The sequence below is a fragment of the Ailuropoda melanoleuca genome, chromosome 6 (genome assembly GCF_002007445.2).
Source record: "Ailuropoda melanoleuca isolate Jingjing chromosome 6, ASM200744v2, whole genome shotgun sequence".
In the NCBI taxonomy this organism is placed as follows: Eukaryota; Metazoa; Chordata; class Mammalia; order Carnivora; family Ursidae; genus Ailuropoda; species Ailuropoda melanoleuca.
Genome location: NC_048223.1, coordinates 41,708,650 through 41,730,291, shown reverse-complemented (window position 1 = coordinate 41,730,291; position 21,642 = coordinate 41,708,650). Strand labels below are relative to the sequence as shown.

The 21,642-nt window shown below is 37.6% G+C and overlaps 1 protein-coding gene across 48 annotated transcripts in view; it reads left to right on the top strand.

Moving 5' to 3' along the window:
* Positions 1-19,696, top strand: part of CLASP2 (cytoplasmic linker associated protein 2) — a 173,544-nt gene extending 153,848 nt beyond the window's left edge. For all 48 annotated transcript variants that reach the window (XM_034662310.1, XM_034662303.1, XM_034662308.1 and 45 more), the window contains 6 exons: positions 576-804; positions 8,668-8,861; positions 9,379-9,507; positions 13,661-13,867; positions 15,377-15,493; positions 18,408-19,696. In XM_034662310.1, coding sequence (XP_034518201.1) covers positions 576-804; positions 8,668-8,861; positions 9,379-9,507; positions 13,661-13,867; positions 15,377-15,493; positions 18,408-18,494 — 963 coding nt within the window. In that variant the 3' untranslated portion in view covers positions 18,495-19,696. The remainder of the gene's footprint in view (positions 1-575; positions 805-8,667; positions 8,862-9,378; positions 9,508-13,660; positions 13,868-15,376; positions 15,494-18,407) is intronic.
* The last annotated feature ends 1,946 nt before the right edge of the window (positions 19,697-21,642 follow it).

The window sequence follows — 21,642 nt, the reverse complement described above, 5'->3', positions numbered from 1 at the left end:
TCTCTTATACTTTGTTGACATGCTGTCATTGTGTAATTTACTACCTTAATAATGGAATCTGGCAGCTTTTAGTTCTGTGTTGCCAATGAAAGCCCTTTTATATCTTTAACTGGCATAGAGAGACTTTTGGTAATCTCACTGTATATTGTTTGGTCAAGCCATTAGCAAGGGAACTATAGGAATCATTAGAAACAGCATTCTTTTATGATTCTTCCTTGCCCTCACAGCTGTGGGGATATTTTTAAGTCTTTAAGTTTTGACATTTTAAATAAGTTTTATTATGTTAATTCCCATTGCTTAATTTTTTTCAGCTGTTTATTGTTACCTTTTTTAAATAGACTTTGAAGCGGTAGGGAAACATCTTTTTAGAATTTCAAAGAGATACTTAAAAATGAATTAATTTGCAGGGTGCCTCAGTCAGCTAAGCATCTGACTCCTGGGGTCAAATGCTCAAGGTTGGGTTGTGAAGTTGAACCCCTTCTCTCTTCCTCTGTCCCTACCCCCCCCAAAATAAATAAATAAAATGTTTTTTTTAAATGAATTAATTTGCTATGCCTTCTCCTCCCCATTAATAGATGTGTGGTGGTCCTGGGATGCCTGATCCACGAGCAGGAGGTGATGCTACTGACTCAAGCCAAACTGCCCTTGATAATAAAGCTTCACTGCTCCATTCAATGCCTGCTCACTCCTCTCCTCGCGCTCGAGACTATAATCCATATAACTATTCAGATAGCCTCAGTCCCTTCAATAAGTCTGCTCTCAAGGAAGCCATGTTTGATGATGATGCCGACCAGTTTCCTGATGGTAGGTTCTGGGTCATACTTTGTCACCTGTGTTGTAGAGGACTGTTAATCAGTGAGCAAAAGAAATGCATGTGCTCTTTTATTATAACTCCCGAAGAAGTAAGGAGCTTTGGGATGGTCATGTTTCTCCCATCTTTCAGGAGCTCATTTGTAGTGGTTTGGTAGTTTTCTACCTCAGAATGATAAACAGGGTAGTTCTGAGATCATCCTCAAAATCAGGAAAACCTTACTGACTGCCCAGAAACAACTGAAGTCAATTATAGCTTATAAATTTAGTTTATCTCTAGACACAATTCAGTCATTAATTTTTATACCAGCATGACAAAACCCTTTGAAGAACTACCCATTCTTTATAATAGCCCTTTAATAAAGTGCGAAATCATGAACAAACTCTAGTAAGATGCATTCAAGACCAAATTTGGGGTAAGCTACCATTAGAATTTGGAGCCAGCTTAGGACTAGCCCTACACTTTCAGTGGCTTATACCAAGGTTGTGGGACTAGCTCTAACACTCACAATGGCTCAGAGCAAGGGCATAGGACCAAGTTCTAACACTTACTAAGCTGTCCAGCCTGATATTTGATTGATTGTCCTGAGTGTCACATCTGAAAGAGGGTAGAGATATACTACCTACCTGCCCTTCCAATTACGGTGTGCAGTTAAGTTCACATAAAATGTATAAAAACTGATATAAAGTATAAAACACTGCAAATGGTTTAGGTATTTTTAATAAGAAGGAATTACATTTTTCTCTACAAATTGCATAATTCATTAATTTTTTTTATTGAAGACTCAAATAATATAAAGTAATAGATAACTGTGTGGATAAATTTGAAAGTATCCCCTTACCAGTCTCATGTTACTAAGGTAGTTTCTGGTTTTCCTTTGTTCCCCCATTATTGCTGTCAGTGAACATATTTCTGCAGAAGTTTTTATGCACATACATAAGTGATTTACTCTAAGAGATTCCTAGAGCTAGAATTGCTCTATTAAGGGATATATAAGTTGAAATTTTGAGAGTTACTACCCAATTACCAACTCAAAACAGTTGGCCAGTTTAGGTAGTGCTGATTTCCTCACCAGCACAGAATGTTCAAACTTTTTAAAATTTTGAAATCCATCACCATGATGGATATAAAATAGGCCATCCTAATGAGCATTTCCTTAATTATTAGGAAGACTGAGAAGTTAGATATTAGAAATATTTTTTTAATTTTTGTAATTTGGTAATGGAAAAATACCCCCATTTTTATTTCTTTGATTACAAATAAGGTTGACAAATCATGTTTTTACCAATAGGCCATGTTAAGAGTCTTAATATTATCACAATTACCAAAAAGGCAAAATTAAGATAGCTTGTCAAACTAAGTCTAAATTACATAAGAATCTTTAAAATTACCGCTTTGGTGTGTTTTGATCTGTCACAATTAGTTGACTCTGTTACTGAGGTTTAGTCACAGTAGCAGCAAAGCAGGAGGGAATAAACTGGACCTAGCATGAGCATGTGCTTTAAACCCTCCCTTGTCACAGCAGCATGGTAAACTGAGACCTACTTTCAGCAGCTTTAATTGTTCTTAAATTATTGATGTACAGAGGTCACACACTGGCAGACCAAATCGGTTTTACTGACATTTCTTGCCTCAACTGCAATATATATATATGTGTGTGTGTATATATATATATATATATATATATGTGTGTGTGTGTGTANTAAAACAATCAAAAGCTTAAAAGATGGGGGTACAGCACAAAGAACTTTTCTTTGAACCGTTTGAGAGTAAGCTGGCAAACTGATGCTCCATCACCCCAAATACTTTAGGATGTACTTCTTTGAACCGTTTGAGAGTAAGCTGGCAAACTGATGCTCCATCACCCCAAATACTTTAGGATGTACTTTCCATAAACAAAGACATTCTCCCACATAACCGCAATAGACTCATCCAAATCAGGTAATTATCATCGGTACATTAATAGCCACCTGCCCTTAAACCCCATGAGAGTTTTGTCAGTTGTCCCAGCGGAATCTTCTAGCCAGAGGATCCACTTCAGAATCTCACATTGCATTCAATCATGTCTCTGTTGTCGTCTTCAGTGTTCAGTCTTTCCTTTGTTCTCATGACCGTGGCACTTTTGAAGGTCAGAGACCAATTATTTTGTAGCATTTCCCTCAATTTAGGTTTGTCTGATGTTTTCTCATGATTGGATTCAGGTCATGTGCTCTTGGCATCAGTGTCCCAGAAGTGATAGTGCGTTCTTCAGGTAATACACAATTTCACTTTGTCCTTTGACTGGTGATAATAAACTTTGGTCACTTGATTATGGTGGTGCTTACCAGGCTTCTCCACTGTGAAGTTACTCATTCTGTAATTAATAAGTGTCTTGTGGGGAGGTACTTTAAAACTGTATTAAAATTTATTCATTTAAAAAGTTTCATTTACATATTTCTAACTGTATGAACTCATGGTTTGCATTGTACTCAATGGATTATAATTTGTAACTATCGTTTATTTTGATGCTCAAATTGTCTTTGATTTGACCTGTTCTTTTGACATGTCCCCATCCTTGCATGCTGGCATGACAAAATGTTGTACTGTCCCTGCTTCAGTCCTGGAATCAATCATTTCTCCAAGGATCAATCCTTGGTTTCATTTAATGGAAAATGGTCTTTAAAGGCTAGAGTCTGGGCACAAGGTGTACTCACTGCTAGTGGGATATCACTATTCCTAAGACCTCTCAGTAGCCAGAGCTAAGTAGTGTGTGTGTGTGTGTGTGTGTGTGTGTGTGTGTGTGTGTACACACACACTGATTTACATCTGTTTATTTCTATATCAAAAGCTATGAGTTTACTCCAATTCCAATTTAGCACCGTAAGATAAATTCTGGTTTCCTCCTTTTTCGTATTAATAAACACCTTTTTTCTGACACTGAGAAATCTGGCTTTCATTATCTTTAATATATTTACTTAGTTGATCAGTCCTCCCGTATGCAGCCAGTTTTCCATCTCTGCCATTACCTCCTCACTTGCACAGATGCACTCCTCACCTTGCTGGGCTCTCACCACTCCATGTAGAGTTGCCCTGGCCATACTTTGCCACTCTCACATGGATGGAAACCTGCTTACTCTGCTCAGGAATCTGTGTCCCCAGGGCTGGTCATTTGTAATTTTGATGAATGGAAAAAAATCCCTTCATTTATGAGGCTGAGAAATCATGTTTTTACCAACTACTTATGTTAAGAAAGTTAATATATCACAAAGCCAAAACTTTGACAGCTTAGCAAGATTACCCACTTGGGGGACGCCTGGGTGGCTCAGTCGATTAAGCGTCTGCCTTCAGCTCAAGTCATGATTCTGGCCTGGGATCGAGTCCCGCGCTGGGCTCCTTGCTCTGCAGGGAATCATGCTTCTCCCTTTGCCTGCTGCTTCCCCTGCTTGTGGGAGCTCTCTCTCTCTGTCAGATAAATAAATAAAATCCTTAAAAAAAAAAAAAAAAAGATTACCCACTAGTAACTGATTCTCTTTTCCTTTACTAAAGATCTTATATTTTCCATTTGTTAAAGTAAGACATCTGGGGCGCCTGGGTGGCTCAGTCGTTTGAGCATCTGCCTTCGGCTCAGGGCGTGATCCCGGCGTTCTGGGATTGAGCCACGCACCGGGCTCCCTGCTCTGCTGGGAGCCTGCTTCTTCCTCTCCCACTTCCCCTGCTTGTGTTCCCTCTCTCGCTGGCTGTCTCTCTGTCAAATAAATAAAATCTTTAAAAATAAAAATAAAAATAAAAAAATAAGAAAGGAAGACATCGTTGGAAATTATATAACTGAAATCTAAACCGGGTAGAATATTTTTGAACTTGAGAAAAGTATTTCTTTGCAGCATAATGCCTGATTGATTTCTGAGCCATAAGACAGCCTTTTTATGTTCAACACTCTTTGAAAATGGATAAGCCATTAGTTAAGCAAATAGTAGTTGCTCTAAGCTTCATATAGAAATTGTTTTTGTTTATGTTCATTTTTAAATTTGAAATAGGGAAGACCTTGTTTGGCATTATTTTATTGTGATCATTGCTAACATCACCTATTCTTTTTAATTTTGTTGACCTCCGTTGCTCTTTGATTTTCCTTCCATGTCTTCCCCAGTGCAAAATTTCTCCTCCCTTTTTTGTTTTTAAAGTCCATAACATTGGGGCGCCTGGGTGGCACAGCGGTTAAGCGTCTGCCTTCGGCTCAGGGCGTGATCCCGGCGTTATGGGATCGAGCCCCACATCAGGCTCCTCTGCTGTGAGCCTGCTTCTTCCTCTCCCACTCCCCCTGCTTGTGTTCCCTCTCTCGCTGGCTGTCTCTATCTCCGTCAAATAAATAAATAAAATCTTTAAAAAAATAAAAATAAAAAAAAAAAAATAAAGTCCATAACATTGGTCAGGAGATAATCATTTTGTTCAATTCAGAATTTCTATAAGAAGAAATTGTTTTGAAATTCTGAGACATATTTAGTATATTTATTATTCAGATGTTTCTATACACATTACAGACAGATACAGATATTAGTGATACATATTTTTTAATTAACAAGTCAAAAAAAATTAAAACTCCACTGATGTCCACATTTAATTATGTTCTTTGTAAAGTTTACCAGGGACTATAATATTCCAGAATATTACTGCTAGGGAGATGGTTTGGTTATTCAAGAGAGACTCTTATCAAAGTTTGCCAATGAAAAGAATATCCCATATTTTTTCAGCACTGCAGCATAAATATCAGAATTGTAATCATGCCAATATTTGTCATAAGAACACAAAGAAAATTAATACTAGTGAGTTTATTGTATTCCAAGCCCACTATGGGCTTCACTATGACCATCGGAAGTCAATGCTCTCTTCCCATTTTACTCATAAGAAAACTGAGCCTCCACAGTAAGTAAGAACCTGTGTCTGTTGAACAAAGTTAAGAGGCACGGGTTTAGTGGGACATCAGAGCCTTTCTTTTCGCATGACCATGATGCCTCTCATGAGGAAATACAGTTAGTTACACGTTATCTTAATTAACAGAGTACTTTCGGTTTATCTTATTTGTATCATATAAATCAGTTATGTAACAAAATAGTGTTTTCTTTGGCAGAAATTATTTTCCTGTTAGTCATGTGTTCAGGCCATTTTATGTCATGTCACTTCTAATTATCTCCTAGAGTAATTACAAAGCCTATATTCATGGAGAAAAGAGCTGCATTCCTTTGAAAGCATTCGTGTGTGTGTGTGTGTGTGTGTGTGTGTGTGTGTGTGTGTGTGTGAATTCCCTTTATTGAGCTGAAGTAAAGTACACTCTCAATAGAATGATCCTCTGACATCAGTGAAAGTCTGGTAACGTGACTTTGCAGGAGTGACTTGTGAGGTTTATAGAGATGCGTTTGTCCTGCTGCAGTAGCTGCTGTTAAAACAGCAGCACTGTTCCAGTATTGGTCTATATAATGAAATTATTTTAAGACAGTTTTTATCCTCCAAGTTAAGATGTCATCTTTGAATGCAAATTTCTTTTTTATGGTTTGCTCTGCATTTTACAGAGGTTCTTCAAAAACCCTAATTTGGTTCACCTTGGTGATCCTTCTTTCCAGACTATCTCTCATTTTTAAGTTCAGCAATCACATTTTGTGCTCTGTGTATGAGGTTGTTAGTGCTGTAATTGTAGTTACATGAATGAAGTCATAATAAACTCCTTCTTCATAGTGAATCTTGTCACCACATTTTGGTTCAGTTTCCCTTCCCTATCGTATGTTAGTTTAACTCTAGTTGGATTCATCTATTCCTTTTTTATTTTTAGAGAGGGGGTGGAGGAAGGGGCAAAGGCAGAGGGAGAGATAATCTTAAGGCTCTGTGCCCAGTGCGGAGCTCAACATGGGACTCAGTCCCATGACCCGGCTATCCATGACCTGAGCCTAAATCAAGAGTCAGGTGCTTAACCGACTGAGCCACCCAGGCACTCCCGAACTCATATATTCTAACGGTTCAGCTTGATTTCCTTTCCTCAGGTTTCTGAATCCCCTTAAGTAAAATGTAATTTTTCTTTCCCCTGCTTATAGGTGTGGGTTCCCCACAACCTATGATGTCAGACTGTTGGTATCTCTAGGTCCGTGGCTAACCAGCTGGCAAGATGAGGCACAGTAGCTTCTGTTTTCATGGACCAGTAGTGAACCATCTGGCAAACCGCAATCTCAAGATTTATTTTTGGGAAGCGGGCTCTTTCCTCTTGAGCCTTTGCTTTTGTAGGCAACAGCTATCTCCCAGATGCTAGATCCACAAGACTTCTCTGTCCTATTAGGATCAGCATAAGTGGCAACCCTTCCCTATGGAAGACCAGCATGTTTTTGCCAAGTGGACCCTGCAGACAGTATAGCTCCATGGCGTCAACTGTCTTCCCTGGACAGCGAGATTCGGGAGCGGGGGTGACCCCAGATGTATCTTCCAAGCCCAGGCACCATACTGTGTGGTTATTTTATTCCAGAGGAGTTAAGGAAAAGAGTCTATGGCATAAGCTCAGGCCACCATCTGCCCAAATCCCGGAAGGGCTGAATTTGTCATTTATTTTACCAACAAAAGAATTTAGGAAGAATTCTGGTATTCTGTAATGTTTTAATATGAACTTTGGGATGTAACTGTTTTTCCTACAAAAATTACTCAAAGCACCATAAGTGTCCCTTAACGTTCATAAAATTTGTGAGTTTATGATTATACTTGAAAAAAGAAAGCAAAAACAAATGAAAACTCTTTGATAATCATTGCACCCAACTCTTAACTCTGAAATTTAAGGGAAAATATTAAGTATTTATTCCGCCTCTTCTACCAAACTATATTTCAGGATAATCTAAATAGCTCTAGTTGATAAAGTTACTCTCTACAGAAGAATTCCAGCCCATTTTTAATTCCTAATAAAATAATTCAACAACAATCAGTGGGTAACTCATTACTTAAAAGATTGTTTGGGGCACCTGGGTGGCACAGTCAGTTAAGCGTCCAACTGTTGGTTTCTGCTTCAGTTGTGATCTCAGAGCCATAAAATACAGCCCTGCATTGGGCTCAGCTGGAGTCTGCCTGGGATTCTCTCTCCCTTTCCCATTACCCCTCCCCCGCTCACATGCATGTACTCTCTCACTCTCTCTCAAATAAATCTTAAAAAAAAAAAAAATTGATGGGTTGCTGGTGCCTAAGTGTCTTAGTCCTTGTATGTCCAACTCTTAATTCTGGCTAAGGTCATGATCTTGGGATTATGGGATTGAGCCCCACATCAGGCTCTGTGCTGGGCATGGAGCCTGCTTAAGATTCTTTCTCTCCCTGTCCTCCCTTAAGCCCCTCCCCCCCCCCCGGGCCAAGGGCACTCTCTCTCTCCCCCTCTCTCTCTCTCTTAAAAATAAAAAGACTGATGGGGAACTGTACAATGGTGGGATCAAGTTGTCACCACTTAAATCCAGTGGTCATTATTAATATCACTAAAAATGGAGTACCCAAACATTGTGAGCCTCCTGGCACAACACCAGAGAAATGCATACTGATGTATGTATGGATTAAATGATCTTTTTGCCATTTACTAGAAATATTTCAGGAAAAAAAGTGGGGAGGGATGAAGATGAAGTAAAAAATAGTAAGATCTTGTTAATTGTTAAATCTGGGGGAGGGGTATATAGGGGTCCATTATATTTTTTTTCTGTGAATTTTCATTAAACTAGAATTGGTATTTTCAAGGTGACAAAATGGAAAAGAAAATTAGTCATTTTTTTTCCTTAAAACTAACATTGTCTGTTTCATAATGTTATAAAGTTGTCATCCCCATACTTACGAGAGCTGACCTATAAAGTTACAGAATTAACATTATGTCCTCTTGCCAGATCTTTCCCTAGACCACTCTGACCTGGTCGCAGAGCTATTGAAGGAGCTGTCTAACCATAATGAACGTGTAGAAGAAAGAAAAATTGCCCTCTATGAACTCATGAAACTGACACAGGAAGAATCTTTCGGTGTTTGGGATGAACACTTCAAAACAATATTACTTCTGTTGCTTGAAACCCTTGGGGATAAAGAGGTAAATGGCAGGATATGTAAATAATAGCCTGTTTTTCCTGTCTTGGATTGCCTTTCCTTGCCTGTTAATCAAGAGCTACGCAGATTTGGAAATTGGGAAAATCAGTCTCTTTTACTGCTTCTTCCTGTGTGAAATTTTCATTATGAGTACTTTTTCTTCTAAACCAGTAGCTCAATGTTTTTGAACAATTGACAGTGGGAAAAATGAAAGTTTGCCGATAGTGTTTCATAGGAGAGTACAAGTTACTTGTTTTGCATACTTAAACTAGTTGTTCGGAAGTGTAATTTCCTTTTTCGTAGGATGTTGGTTCTTAATCTCCTACAAGTATAAAAAGTGTGACTTAAGTTTTCAACTAGAGATGTGAAAACTTAATTATGTAATATACTGTATATACTTTGTGCAGTTGTCTACAACTTATCCCTACCCCAATGTTAAGACCCTTAAGTTACAGAAATGGAAAATGTAGAAGATTGTCTATAACCCAAAATATTAAAAACATGAAAATATTTCTTCTTAGCCTACAATCAGGGCTTTGGCATTAAAGGTTTTAAGGGAAATCCTAAGGCATCAACCAGCCAGATTTAAAAACTATGCAGAATTGACTGTCATGAAAACACTGGAAGCACATAAAGATCCTCATAAGGAGGTAAGTTACCTGACCATTCAATTATCTTTTTATTCTTAGTACTGCTCTTATTGCATGAAACGTATTCTTAACATTGCTTGAAGAATACCCTTGAAGAGTATCAACCATTTCAATCAAATGAACACTTGATTTTCCAGGTAATATATCTGATGAAGATACAATCATATTTTTCTATTAAATGAATTATGGTGATATCATGGTCTTTCACCTAAAATAAGCCAGCTCTAGGACATAATCTTGATTTCATTTTTTCCTTCTTAATTTGACTTGTAGTTTTCTAATTTAGAGTTCACCAACTGTCACTGTCCACTTACCAATAAGAATTTGTTTTTTTGAAATAACTGCTGAAGACAAGAATTATTTAAAGTGGTAAAGTGCCTATAGGAGCTAGGTATCTGTTCAAAGTTTTTTCAATAAAATAATGAGGACAGCCTTCCTGAAAGAGTCTTGTAAATCTGTCCCATCTATCTGTCTATTTATAGTTGTATAAAAAAAAAATTAGACTTTTAAGCTTTTATTTAAATTCCAGTTAGTTAACATGCAGTGTTATATTAGTTTCAGGTGTACAGTATCCTGATTCAGCTCTTCCATACATCACCCAGTGCTCCTCACAGCAAGTGCACTCCTTCATCCCCATCACCTTTGTCACTCATCCCCTCCCTACCTTCCCTCTGGTGACCCGTTTGTTCTCTATACTTGAAGACCTGTTTCTTGGTTTATCTCTCTCTGCGTCTCATCTCTTTATAATTAGAATATACCCACCACCACCAATGATGTTGATGATATAATCATGAGGATTTTTATTAAGTTTCAGAAATAATTAGAAAAGGAAATTTCAAATAGGGACTGCGGTTCTAGGAGACAGCACCAGAGCAGAAGCATTACATGCCTCTGGTAGAACCAAGACCTAAGCAAAAGAGGTCAAAAAAGGAAAGTTAAAAAACAGCAGTGAGACGAAACAGATCAAAATAAATGTAAGAACTGAAACTGTAACTTTCAGAGGAAAGCATGAGTGTAAATCTTTGTCATCTTGGATTAACCAGTAGTTTTTTAAATATAACATCAAAAGCACAAGTAGCCAACAACAACAACAAAAACATAAATTGGACTTTATAAAAAATTTAAACTTTGTGCTTCAGGATGCCCAGGTGGCTCAGTTGGTAGAGCAAATGACTCTTGATCTCAAGGTTGTAAGTTCGAGCCCCACATTGGGGGTAGAGATTACTTAAAAATAAAATCTTTTGAGGGCATCTGGGTAGCTCAGTTAGTTAAGCATCCCACTCTTGGTTTCAGCTCAGGTCATGATATCAGAGTCCTGAGATCGAGCCCCATGTTGGGCTCTACACTCAGCCGGGAGTCAGCTTGAGATTCCCTCTCCCACTACCTCTGCCCCTCCTGCTCATACTCGCTCGCTCTCAAATAAATAAATAAATCTTTTAAAAATATAGAATAAAATATTTTTTTAAATAATAAAATAAGTAAAAGCTTTTATGCTTCAGTGGAACCTGGCTGGGTCAGTCAGTAGATTGTGAGACTCTTGATGTCAGGGTTATGAGCTCAGGCCCCATGTTGGGCATAAAGTTTATTCAAAAAAATAAAATAAAAAATTAGTGTCACAAAAAATAATGTTTAAAGAAAAGTTTTGTGCTTCAAAAGGCACTCTAAAGAATGTGGAAAGACAACCCACAGAATAGGAAAAAATTTTTGCAAATCATATGTCTGATAAGGTAGTATATAAAGAGCTCTTACAACTCAACAACAAAAAGAGAAATAACCCAATTTAAAATGGACGAAGGATGGGGCGCCTGGTGGCTCAGTTGGTTGAGCGTCTGACTCAATTTCAGGGCATGGGATCGAGCCTGTGTCCAGCTCCGTGCTCAGTGGGGAGTCAGCTTCCCTCCCTCTCTTTCTCTCCCCCGCCCCTTCCCCCTGCTCGCCCTCGCTCTCTCTAAAATAATAAATGAATCTTTAAAAAAGTGAGTGAAGGGCCTGAATAGATCATTATCCAAAGAAGATATGCAAATTGCCAATAAGCACATGAAAAAATGCCCAATATCAGTATTCATTAGGAAAATACACTAAACCCACAGGGAGATACCACTTCATATACGTGAGGAAAAAAGACAGGAAGAAGCGTTGGTGAGGATTTTGGGGTACCTGTCTGGCTCTCGATCTTGGGATCTTGAGTTTAAGCCCCACGTTGACCATAGAGATTACTTAAATAAATAAATCTTAAAAAAAAAAAGAAAAGAAAGTAGTGTTGGTGAGGATTTGAAGAAATTAAAACCCTCTGGGTAATTCAGTTTTCAGAAGATACGGCTGTAAGTCTTGTAGGAGAGTGAGTCATGACTTCTAAATCTATGTGGGTTTTTATTTAGATTTTTAATTCAGGTGGTGTTCAGTACTGGAACGTCTATAGAATCTTGCTAAAGGTTTAAAAAACTAATATTTGTAGTTTAGTTATCCAGCTTCTGACCCAAATAAGGCCTGGCATCTCTATTTTTACAAAAGTTAAAACTGACATTCTTAAGGCATTACATCTAAAATTAGACCTGGGGGTGGGGGATTGGGATAGGCCGGTGATGGGTATTAAGGAGGGCACATATTGCATGGTGCACTGGGTGTTATTCACAAATAATGAATCATGGAACATTGCATCAAAAACTGGGGATGGGGGCGCCTGGGTGACGCAGTCGTTAAGTGCCTGCCTTCGGCTCAGGGCGTGATCCCAGCATTCTGGGATCAAGCCCCACATCAGGCTTCTCCGCGGCTTCTTCCTCTCCCACTCCCTCTGCTTGTGTTCCCTCTCTCGCTGGCTGTCTCTCTCTGTCAAATAAATAAATTAAATCTTTAAAAAAAAAAAAAAACTGGGGATGTACTGTATGATGACTAATATAACAAAATAAAAATTAAAAAAAAAAGCCCTGGGTCTTCTGACTTCCAGTATATTTGCACTGTACCTTTCTTAGTACGTCTCATAGATTGAGATCCAAAGTGAGAAACTACTAAAGTAGAATCAAAAGCAACAATTTTACATGGTCTCAAGACCATCTCTAGGTAGATTACCGATTCTACTAAGATAGACAGCCATTTCTGCTCTTCATTATAACATCAGTGTCAGCCCTCCCCAGGCGCAAGACAGAGAAGGAAAATCATTATGAACATAAGGGGGAATAGCATGTTAACTTGATAACCCATTAATGAGATTTTTTTTTTTTAAGATTTTATTTTTAAGAGAGCGCCTGGGTGGCTGTCGTTAAGCATCTCCCTTTGGCTCAGGCCGTGATCCCGGTGTTCTGGAATCGAGTCCCACGTCAGGCTCCTCCACTGGGAGCCTGCTTCTTCCTCTCCCACTCCCCCTGCTTGTGTTCCCTCCCTCTCTGGCTGTCTCTCTCTCTCTCTCTCTGTCAAATAAATAAATAAAATCTTTAAAAAAAAAAAAAAAAGAAAAAGATTTTATTTTTTTAAGTAATCTCTTCACCCATTGTGGAGCTTGAACTTACAACCCCAGGATCAAGAGTTGCATGTTCCACCGATTGAGCATTCAGGTGCCCCAAGATTATTTATATTTTATTTTGTAATAATGTGATGAGCAGGGCATGACTACCCTTGGAGCTGAGGGTACTGGTAGTGAGCAGGGTTTCACCGTGGCTGTTGTAGAGGACTCCAGTCACCTTATAGATAAATGGAGCCTCCACCACGCAGTACAGGTAGACCACAGTATGATTTAAAAATTGCATTAGCCTGGGGTGCCTGGGTGGCTCAGTTGGTTAAGCTTCCAACTTTTTGACTTGGCCTCAGGTCATGATCTCAGGGTCATGAGATCTAGCCCATGTCGGGTTCCATGCTGAGTGTAGAGCCGGCTTAGGATTCTCTCTCCCTCTCTCTGCCCTTCTCCCACAACCCGTCTCTGTCTCGCTCTCAAAAAAAAAAAACAAAAAAAACTGCATTCTGGCTTCAGAAGTTACTGACATTTTGCCCACTCTGTTTTAGCGGTACCCTCACTTTGTGTGTGTGTTTGTTTACTGTAGTAGTTTCAGAGCAAATTATAGATTTCTTGTTGTATTGCATATTTCATAAAGTTTGTACTTCCAGTACACGGTATAATGTTTTAAAAATTTACTCCAGTTTACACGTTTGCTCTTTGTTTCAGGTGGTGAGATCTGCTGAGGAAGCTGCATCAGTGCTGGCCACTTCAATCAGTCCAGAGCAGTGCATCAAAGTGCTGTGTCCTATCATCCAAACTGCGGATTACCCAATTAATCTGGCTGCAATCAAAATGCAAACAAAAGTGATAGAGAGAGTATCCAAGGAAACCCTTAACTTGCTTTTGCCGGAGATCATGCCAGGCCTAATACAGGTGAGAAACAAAACTTAGAGGAATAAATTATGATACATTTGCAATTTGGTTATTTTAGGCACTTTGTAGGCAACACTAGTGGCATAACCAAGCCTTCCTGCTGTCTTGGGTATTCAGAGCAAAGACTTTCCATAACTAGCTGTGTGTGTGTGTGTGTGTGTGTGTGTGTGTGTGTGTGTGTGTGTGTTAAATATGTATATAACATAAAACTTAATGGCATTAAATACATAAAACTCAGTGGCATTAACTACATTTATGAAGTTGTACAACCATTACAACTATCCAGCTCCAGAACATATTTCAGCATCCCAAACAGAAACTCTGTACGCATTAATAATTCCCTATTCCTCTCCCCATGGCCCCTGGTAACCTCTATTCTTCTTTCTCTTTTCTGCTTTATAGGTTCCTGTGTAAATGGAATCACACAGTATTTGTTCTGTTGTGGCTGGCTTATTTCATTTAGTGAAATGTTTTTAGGGTTCATCAATGTTATAACATGTATTAAAATTTAATTCATTTTTTATAGCTGAGTAATTTCTGTTAATGTGACTACTGCAATTTGTTTATCCATTCATCTTTTGAAGACTATCTGGGTTTCCCTTTTGTAAATAACATAAATATTGCAATGAACTTATATGTATGTATCTAGAAGTAGAATTCCTAGGTATTGCCACATTTCTCTCCAAAATGGTTATACTAATTTACAGTCACAGATGTGGTTTTTTTCTATGCAAACAAACCCATCCACATAAACATTTTAATAATGGGATCGTATTTTATAACATGCTTTGCTTAATCATAAATTGTTAACTTTTTCCATCCAATAAATTATATTCTATAATGTAACTCAGTGACTAATATTATATAGTATATATAATAAAACCACTCCTGAAGAGAATTAATCATTAACTTCTTTGTGCATCTTTAATATTATCTTTGACTCTGTTCTAAGCCTAATATTGCTCACTAAATTGTGGGGTCCTGGAAGATAAGATCCAAATCTCTTCTTTGTACTTTGATACTAAGAACAGAATGTACGTGGTATGTGTAAATCATACGTATAGTGGGTACTGAATAAATTTTTGCCTGGTGAATAACTTAGGGTAATGGTAGGGATGGGACAGATGTTGAGCTTACTTCAGCCTCAGTTATAGGAGTACCTTGACTGCCAGGCCCAGTTTCACTCTGTTTAGATTTTATTCAATAGTGAAGCACTCTTGGGCTTCCTACAGCTGAATGCTTTAGCAGAGTTCATCTGGAGACTTTACAGAGCATGTTGGCAAAGGGGCAGTTTTCCAGGCTATATAAGGAAGAACCTGAGAAGAGTGAATAGTGGAGTGGAGATGTGGAAGGGGAAGTGGAGAGGTGAAGGGCACGTTTCTGCCGCGAAAAGTAGGGGGATTAACTTTAGTCACTAAAGCTTCCTCTCCCTGCCACATCTTCTGTCCATATGGGAATGGTACTTTTTCAGATTCCCCCAGGAGTGCTAACAAGGCCTTTTCTCCCTAGGGTTATGATAATTCAGAGAGCAGTGTTCGGAAAGCTTGTGTCTTCTGCCTGGTGGCTGTTCATGCGGTAATTGGTGATGAACTAAAACCACATCTCAGTCAGCTCACTGGCAGTAAAGTAAGTAGTGAAGCTTTGTTCTAAAAGGTGGTGGCATTGGTACATTTTTCAGATATAGTTCTTTGTTGTTTTTTAAAGAGTAAATTTGTTATTCAGCTTTGAACAAGTTGGGCCTTGAGCATCCAGCTCATTCCTCCTTGAATTTTAACTGTTTCTACTTTCACATCGGTCACTCAGGTGAAGTCAAGCAGGGTAGGTTGCTGTGAAAGAAATGCCTACAGCCAGCGGATTCCTTTCCCACTCCCACACCCAAATCCTTACCCCCCCAAGGACTGTTTAAGAATAAATAGTGGTTGGAGCACCTGGCTGACTCAGTTGGTGGAGTGTGTGACACTTGATCTCGGTTGTTGTTTGAGCCCCACAGTGGGTATAGAGATTACTTAAATACATAAGTACATAAATAATACCCTTTTTTAAAGAAGAATAAATAGTGGTTTTATATATTCATGGATTACTTTATATCTCCCAAAATGTGGAACACTTGAACATTTCTTTAATTTTCCCCTATGAACTATGATAATCAAATATTTGCTGTCCCTTAAGACTTTAAAAAAAAAAAAAAAGGGAGTGCCTGGCTGGTTCAGTCAGAAGAGCATGCGACTCTTGCTTTCGGAGTCATGAGTTCGAGCTCCATATTGGGTATAGAGATTACTTAAATAAATAAGCTTAAAAAATCAAAAGCTAATGTTGTACATACAGTGGCTAACTGAACATAATAAAAAAAAAATTTTAATAAAGACTTAAAAAAAATGCTTTCCTCATTTCTTTGATACCATCAAACACTGAAATTTATTTTACAAGGTAAGGATAAACTATGATTGTTGAATTATTGCTTATGAACCAGTTAGCAGGAAACATTCATCCTCATTTAAACAGTTTCCCAAACCCTACCTATTGTCATTACTATGATCAAATTTATTTTTAAAATAGCAAAAAGGTGGAGGGGTGCCTGGGTGGCTCAGTCGTTAAGCGTCTGCCTTCGGCTCAGGGTGTGATCCCAGGGTCCTGGGATTGAGCCCCGCATCGGGCTCCCTGCTACACTGGGAGCCTGCTTCTTCCTCTCCCATTCCCCCTGCTTGTGTTCCCTCTCGCGCTGGCTATCTCTCTGTCAAATAAATAAATAAAATCTTTTTTAAAAATTTAAAAAAATAAAATAGCAAAAAGGTGGAGAAAATACCTATAAAGCTCAGTATACACTTTACATTAAATATTTATGTAAGTTATAGATAGATTAAAGCAGTGGTTCTTAACACTTTCTGAGTTACAGACCACTTTGAGATATGGGTAGTATCTCATCCTAAGAAAAATAAATAAATACAGAAAATTTTACACAAATTTCAGAGGATTCATTGAGTCCCTGAATCCCATGAACACCAGGTTAAAAATCCTTGAATCTATGAATCAGTGTTAAAAAAGGAGACTTAAACAGCACAGTTTTCTTTTGTTTTCCTCTTTTTTATTTATTTGACAGAGAGTGAGCACAAGCAGGGGGAGTGCAAGTGGAGGGAGAAGCAGGCTCCCCGCCAAGCAGGGAGCCTGCCATGGGCCTCAATCCCAGGACCCTGCCATCATGACCTGAGCTGAAGGCAGACACTTAACTGACTGAGCCACCCAGGCGCCCATCTTTTTTTCTTTTTCTTTTTTTTTTAAGTAAACTCTACACCCAGATTGAACTCAAGAGCCCCACATGCTCTACCAAATGAGCCAGCGAGGCACCCCCAACAAAGTGGTTTTCAAAGAAAAAATCTCAACTTTTGTGATAAGCTCAAGTTGTGTCCTGATAATCCAGAGATGTCTGTAGAAGAATTAAAATTTATTACTTTGTCAGGACTCTGAACTCTAGGAAACAAACTGAGGGTTGCTGGTGCCGAGGTTGGTGGGGGGATGGGATAATTGGGTGATGGGCATTAAGGAGGGCACTTGAAGTAATGAGCATTGGGAGTTGTATGCAACTGATGAATCACTAAATTCTTACCTGAAACTAATAATACACTATATGTTAATTAAATTAAGTTTAAATAAAAAAAATTTTTTTAAATAAGTGGTTTGTCAGAATACTAGGCAGCCAGTTGCATATGAAGAACATAGCTATGTTGAAAAAATACTTCGAAATGACATTAGATGAAAAAAAAGGAAAGCACAAAATTGTATATGCATTGATTAAAATTTTGTAAAAATGTAATCTCATCTAGCAAAGACTACAAAGTGATACAGAGAAATCAAGAACGTTCTTGGAGGGCAATGTTATAGTTGTTGAAGATCTTGGTTCCTGGAACCCAAGTGCCTGATTTCCTGTGCTGGCCCACTTCTTACCTACCCCTGTGACTTCAGGCAGTGACTTTCCCATCCTCCATCTTGATTTCCTCATCTATAAAGTATTGTTGAGATAGCTAGTGTAAAGTAGTTAGCTTATTATATAGCACATGTTGCTCAAATGTTTGTCCTTATTGTCTTAATGGTGACTTCTTTTTTCTAAGTTTAAGTTTTATATGCTGTCACTACAACATTTTTTGAAAAGGAATATTAGAATACTCAGTCATCAGGGGTGCCTGGCTGGCTTAGGCTGGAAGAGCATGCAACTAACTCTTGATCTCAGGGTTGTGAGTTCAAACCCCATGTTGGGTGTAGAGATTACTTAAATAAATAAATAAACAGAATACTCAGTTGTGAACAGACTGAGACTTGAATTTTTTTTTTTTTTTTTTTGGTAATTTTTNAACAGAATACTCAGTTGTGAACAGACTGAGACTTGAATTTTTTTTTTTTTTTTTTGGTAATTCTTAATTATCAGTTGGGTGTAACTTAGTCTAAAATCTCTCTTTTTTAAATTCATATATGTATATAATTTTTTAAATGAGCCTCTTACTGTCATTTATGATCTGCTCAATGACATACATTTGGCTTGAATCCACAGATGAAGCTGCTGAATCTTTACATCAAACGTGCACAAACAGGTTCTGGAGGAGCTGACCCCACTACTGATGTTTCCGGACAGAGTTAGTGAGCTGATTAAAGTGAACCAGGCCTCTTAAAGAAAGGACACACCACCCCTCATCAATGAAAGGAAATTTTCAAACTCATCTTTTGGAACTTACCATCTTTCCCACTTTTAGTTTTTTGTTTTGTTTTGTATTTTCTGTAACAGAGGGCTGTCCTCAGTCTGCATGTAACTTTTATGATAGTTATTCCAAATTCAAGAAGAAGCAGTATTAACATCAGTTGATCAGTACAAAGTAATTTTTAATCGAATTCATCATTTCACATGTTTGTACTTCTTTGTCTTCCCATTAACCTTTGCCAGTGTTATGATTGTATAAATTTTTTTAAATGCTGGTTAAAGAGGAATGCTTAAAGCTTTAAAAGTTTAACAGTCTAAAACATTTTTTTTGCCTCTATTCAAATGCAGAATAATATTTTTATTGCTACTTGGAGTTTTGTTCCGTATCATGTCCTATGCTAGAAATACTGAAATGATGTGAAACAAAGCAGGACTAATTTGAACTACAGCTGGACTCTGTTGGTGTGATGGTGATACATGTCATTAGTTGCAATTTCTTTGGGGTGATCTATAGTTTAAAACTAAGACCTCAGAGAAAGTGCTACAGAATCAGCCAGTTCTGTAACACTGATACTGCTTGTTGGTTGTTGATCTTGCCATCTTTATTTAAAACCATGTCCCCTCTAAGATCCCTTAAGAAAGCTGCACCAAATCATCTGCCTGTTGTTTTCTCAATACTTATTAAAATAGAAGGTTTTATTGCAGGGTTTTTGGTTTGTTTATCTTTGTTGTGAATGATGCTTTTTTCGTATTTATTAATCTCAAATTCACTTACGAATTAACTTGATAATGGAAAGAGACAAAAAAAAAAAATCAAGTGCATATGTGTCCTTGACCGTCTTCTGTTTCTCATTTAATAAACAAACTTATTATTGAGATATGGAAGTCAACCAGCACCTTTTCTTTAAATGGTGGAACCTGGTTTCCTTTTACCATGAAATTGTCTTACTTGAAAACATTGATCCTGATGAGAGAGAAGATGGTGTAAGGCTATTATCTTTGTGTAATGGACTCAAATTCTCTACCTCTTCAGGGCTAATCCTTATAACTGAGCTGCTGCCTGTAGTGTCTTTTAGAAAACTACTTCAAGGGTGATTTTCTGTTACATTTTAACAAATTTTTTTAATCACCTTTTGCTACACCTGTTCTTTTCATGTGCAGCCAACTTTCAAAAATTAACAGTTTGGTGAAAGGCAAATTAGATCATTCGGAACCAGGACACTAATGATTTCTCATCTTGACTTTTTTAAAAATCCTAACATGAAGTGAATTTGACTGGAAAGGCAAATAGCTATTAGGGAAGCAATTTGCTATTGTTACAGAGTTATCTGTACTTTCGTTGTTTAACTGAAAAAAATGTAGAAATGTATGTAAAGAATTTAAGACGAGTACTGGATGGATGATTTGTCATAGGCTTTTCCCTTCGTTTCTGTTCTAGCAGCAGGAAAATAGTTTCTCTATATCCCATCCCCTTTACCTGTAACAATTTTGTTTTCTACTGTTAATTACATTGTGTATTTATAGTTCTATGCTTACTGTTGTGCATATACTGGCAATAAAACTGTACATAACATTACTTGAAAAAATTAACAATGTATATCAGTTGTTTTTCTCACTGTGTGAAAAGTCACTTAGCTCCTAACTAGGTTTTTAAAAATATTTGAGAGGTCCTGTATTAGTGCTGTTCTCATGAATTTTATAAGTGTATCTGAGGAAAACAGATTTATCAGGAGTAGCCTCCACAGTCAAATTAGATGGCTATATATGCATGTGTATGACAGCTTATCTTTCTTTTTTAAAGATTTTTATTTATTTATTTGATAGAGCACAAGCAGGCAGAGCAGCAGGCTGAGGGAGAGGAGAAGCAGACTCCCCGCTGAGCAGGGAGCCCGATGTGGGGCTCGATCCCAGGACCCTGGGATCATGACCTGAGCTGAAGGCAGACGCTTAACCAGCTACTCTGGAGCCCCTGACAACTTATCTTTAAGAAGAAAAGGCATTTTAAACATTGAATTCTTCTCAGTTTCTCAGTTATGTTTTATGTTCTGTGACCTTTTGTATGATTTATAATCCTTTTTAACCTAAATATTGATTTAATTTTGACCTCTGCTTCAAGATCCTGCTTTAACTACTGTTGACAACTAGTAGTATGATGTAAACTGAATAATAACTCTACTTGAAAACTTAGATCAAGCACCTGGTATCTAAAGGTATTCAAATGAATAAACCGAGTAGTGAAAGAGTATGATTTATGTGACTAAGTGAAAGCTAATATATAAAAACATGAAAAAAGATTTAAAATTCTGTAATTTTAGGGGCACCTGGCTGGCTTAATTGGTAGAGCATGAGACTCTTGGTCTCAGGGTCATGAGTTCAAGCCCCATGTTGGGCATAGAGATTACTTTAAAAAATAAATAACAAAAGTAAAAATATATATACATACAAAAAATTGAAATCTATAATTTCAGTTAATGAGGCTTTCAGAAAGTTATTATTGACTATCCAAATTTGTTCATTCCAGAAATATATTTAGGTGTCAGCTGTTAAAAACTGGTGATAAGTTCCTGGTTAAATTTTTTCTTTTCCATCTTTCTCCCTAAACATTATCAATATCATTTATTTACTGCACTGATCAGAACTAATTAAAAGCCATAATTCCTGATTACAAACCATGTTTGTTTCTTGGAGGTTTTCAAAAATCTATACTAGGCTTCTGCCATTTTCAAAGGAGGTGGTTTGAACCTGAGGTTTCAAATTTGGAGTATATTTACTGTATTCCTTCATATTCTTTCTTACAAATTTGAGTCAAAATGACTTTTCACCAAGTATGTCTCCAATAAAAGACTGGAATCTTACCAAGCCAGATCTGTTTGTAAATTCAAGTGTATCTTACAATTATTAATTTAGAATCTCATTTACAGGAAATAGGAATGAGGATTGGTATATTACTCCGTAATACATGAGAGGTGGTTTTTTTTTTTTTTAAGCTTAATCTCTGACATCTTTGCTTACTGTGTTTGTTTAGGTTTATTTCATTGCAGTTAATCACATGCAGTGTTACAGTTATGCAAAAGAAAGAAGCTGTAAAAAG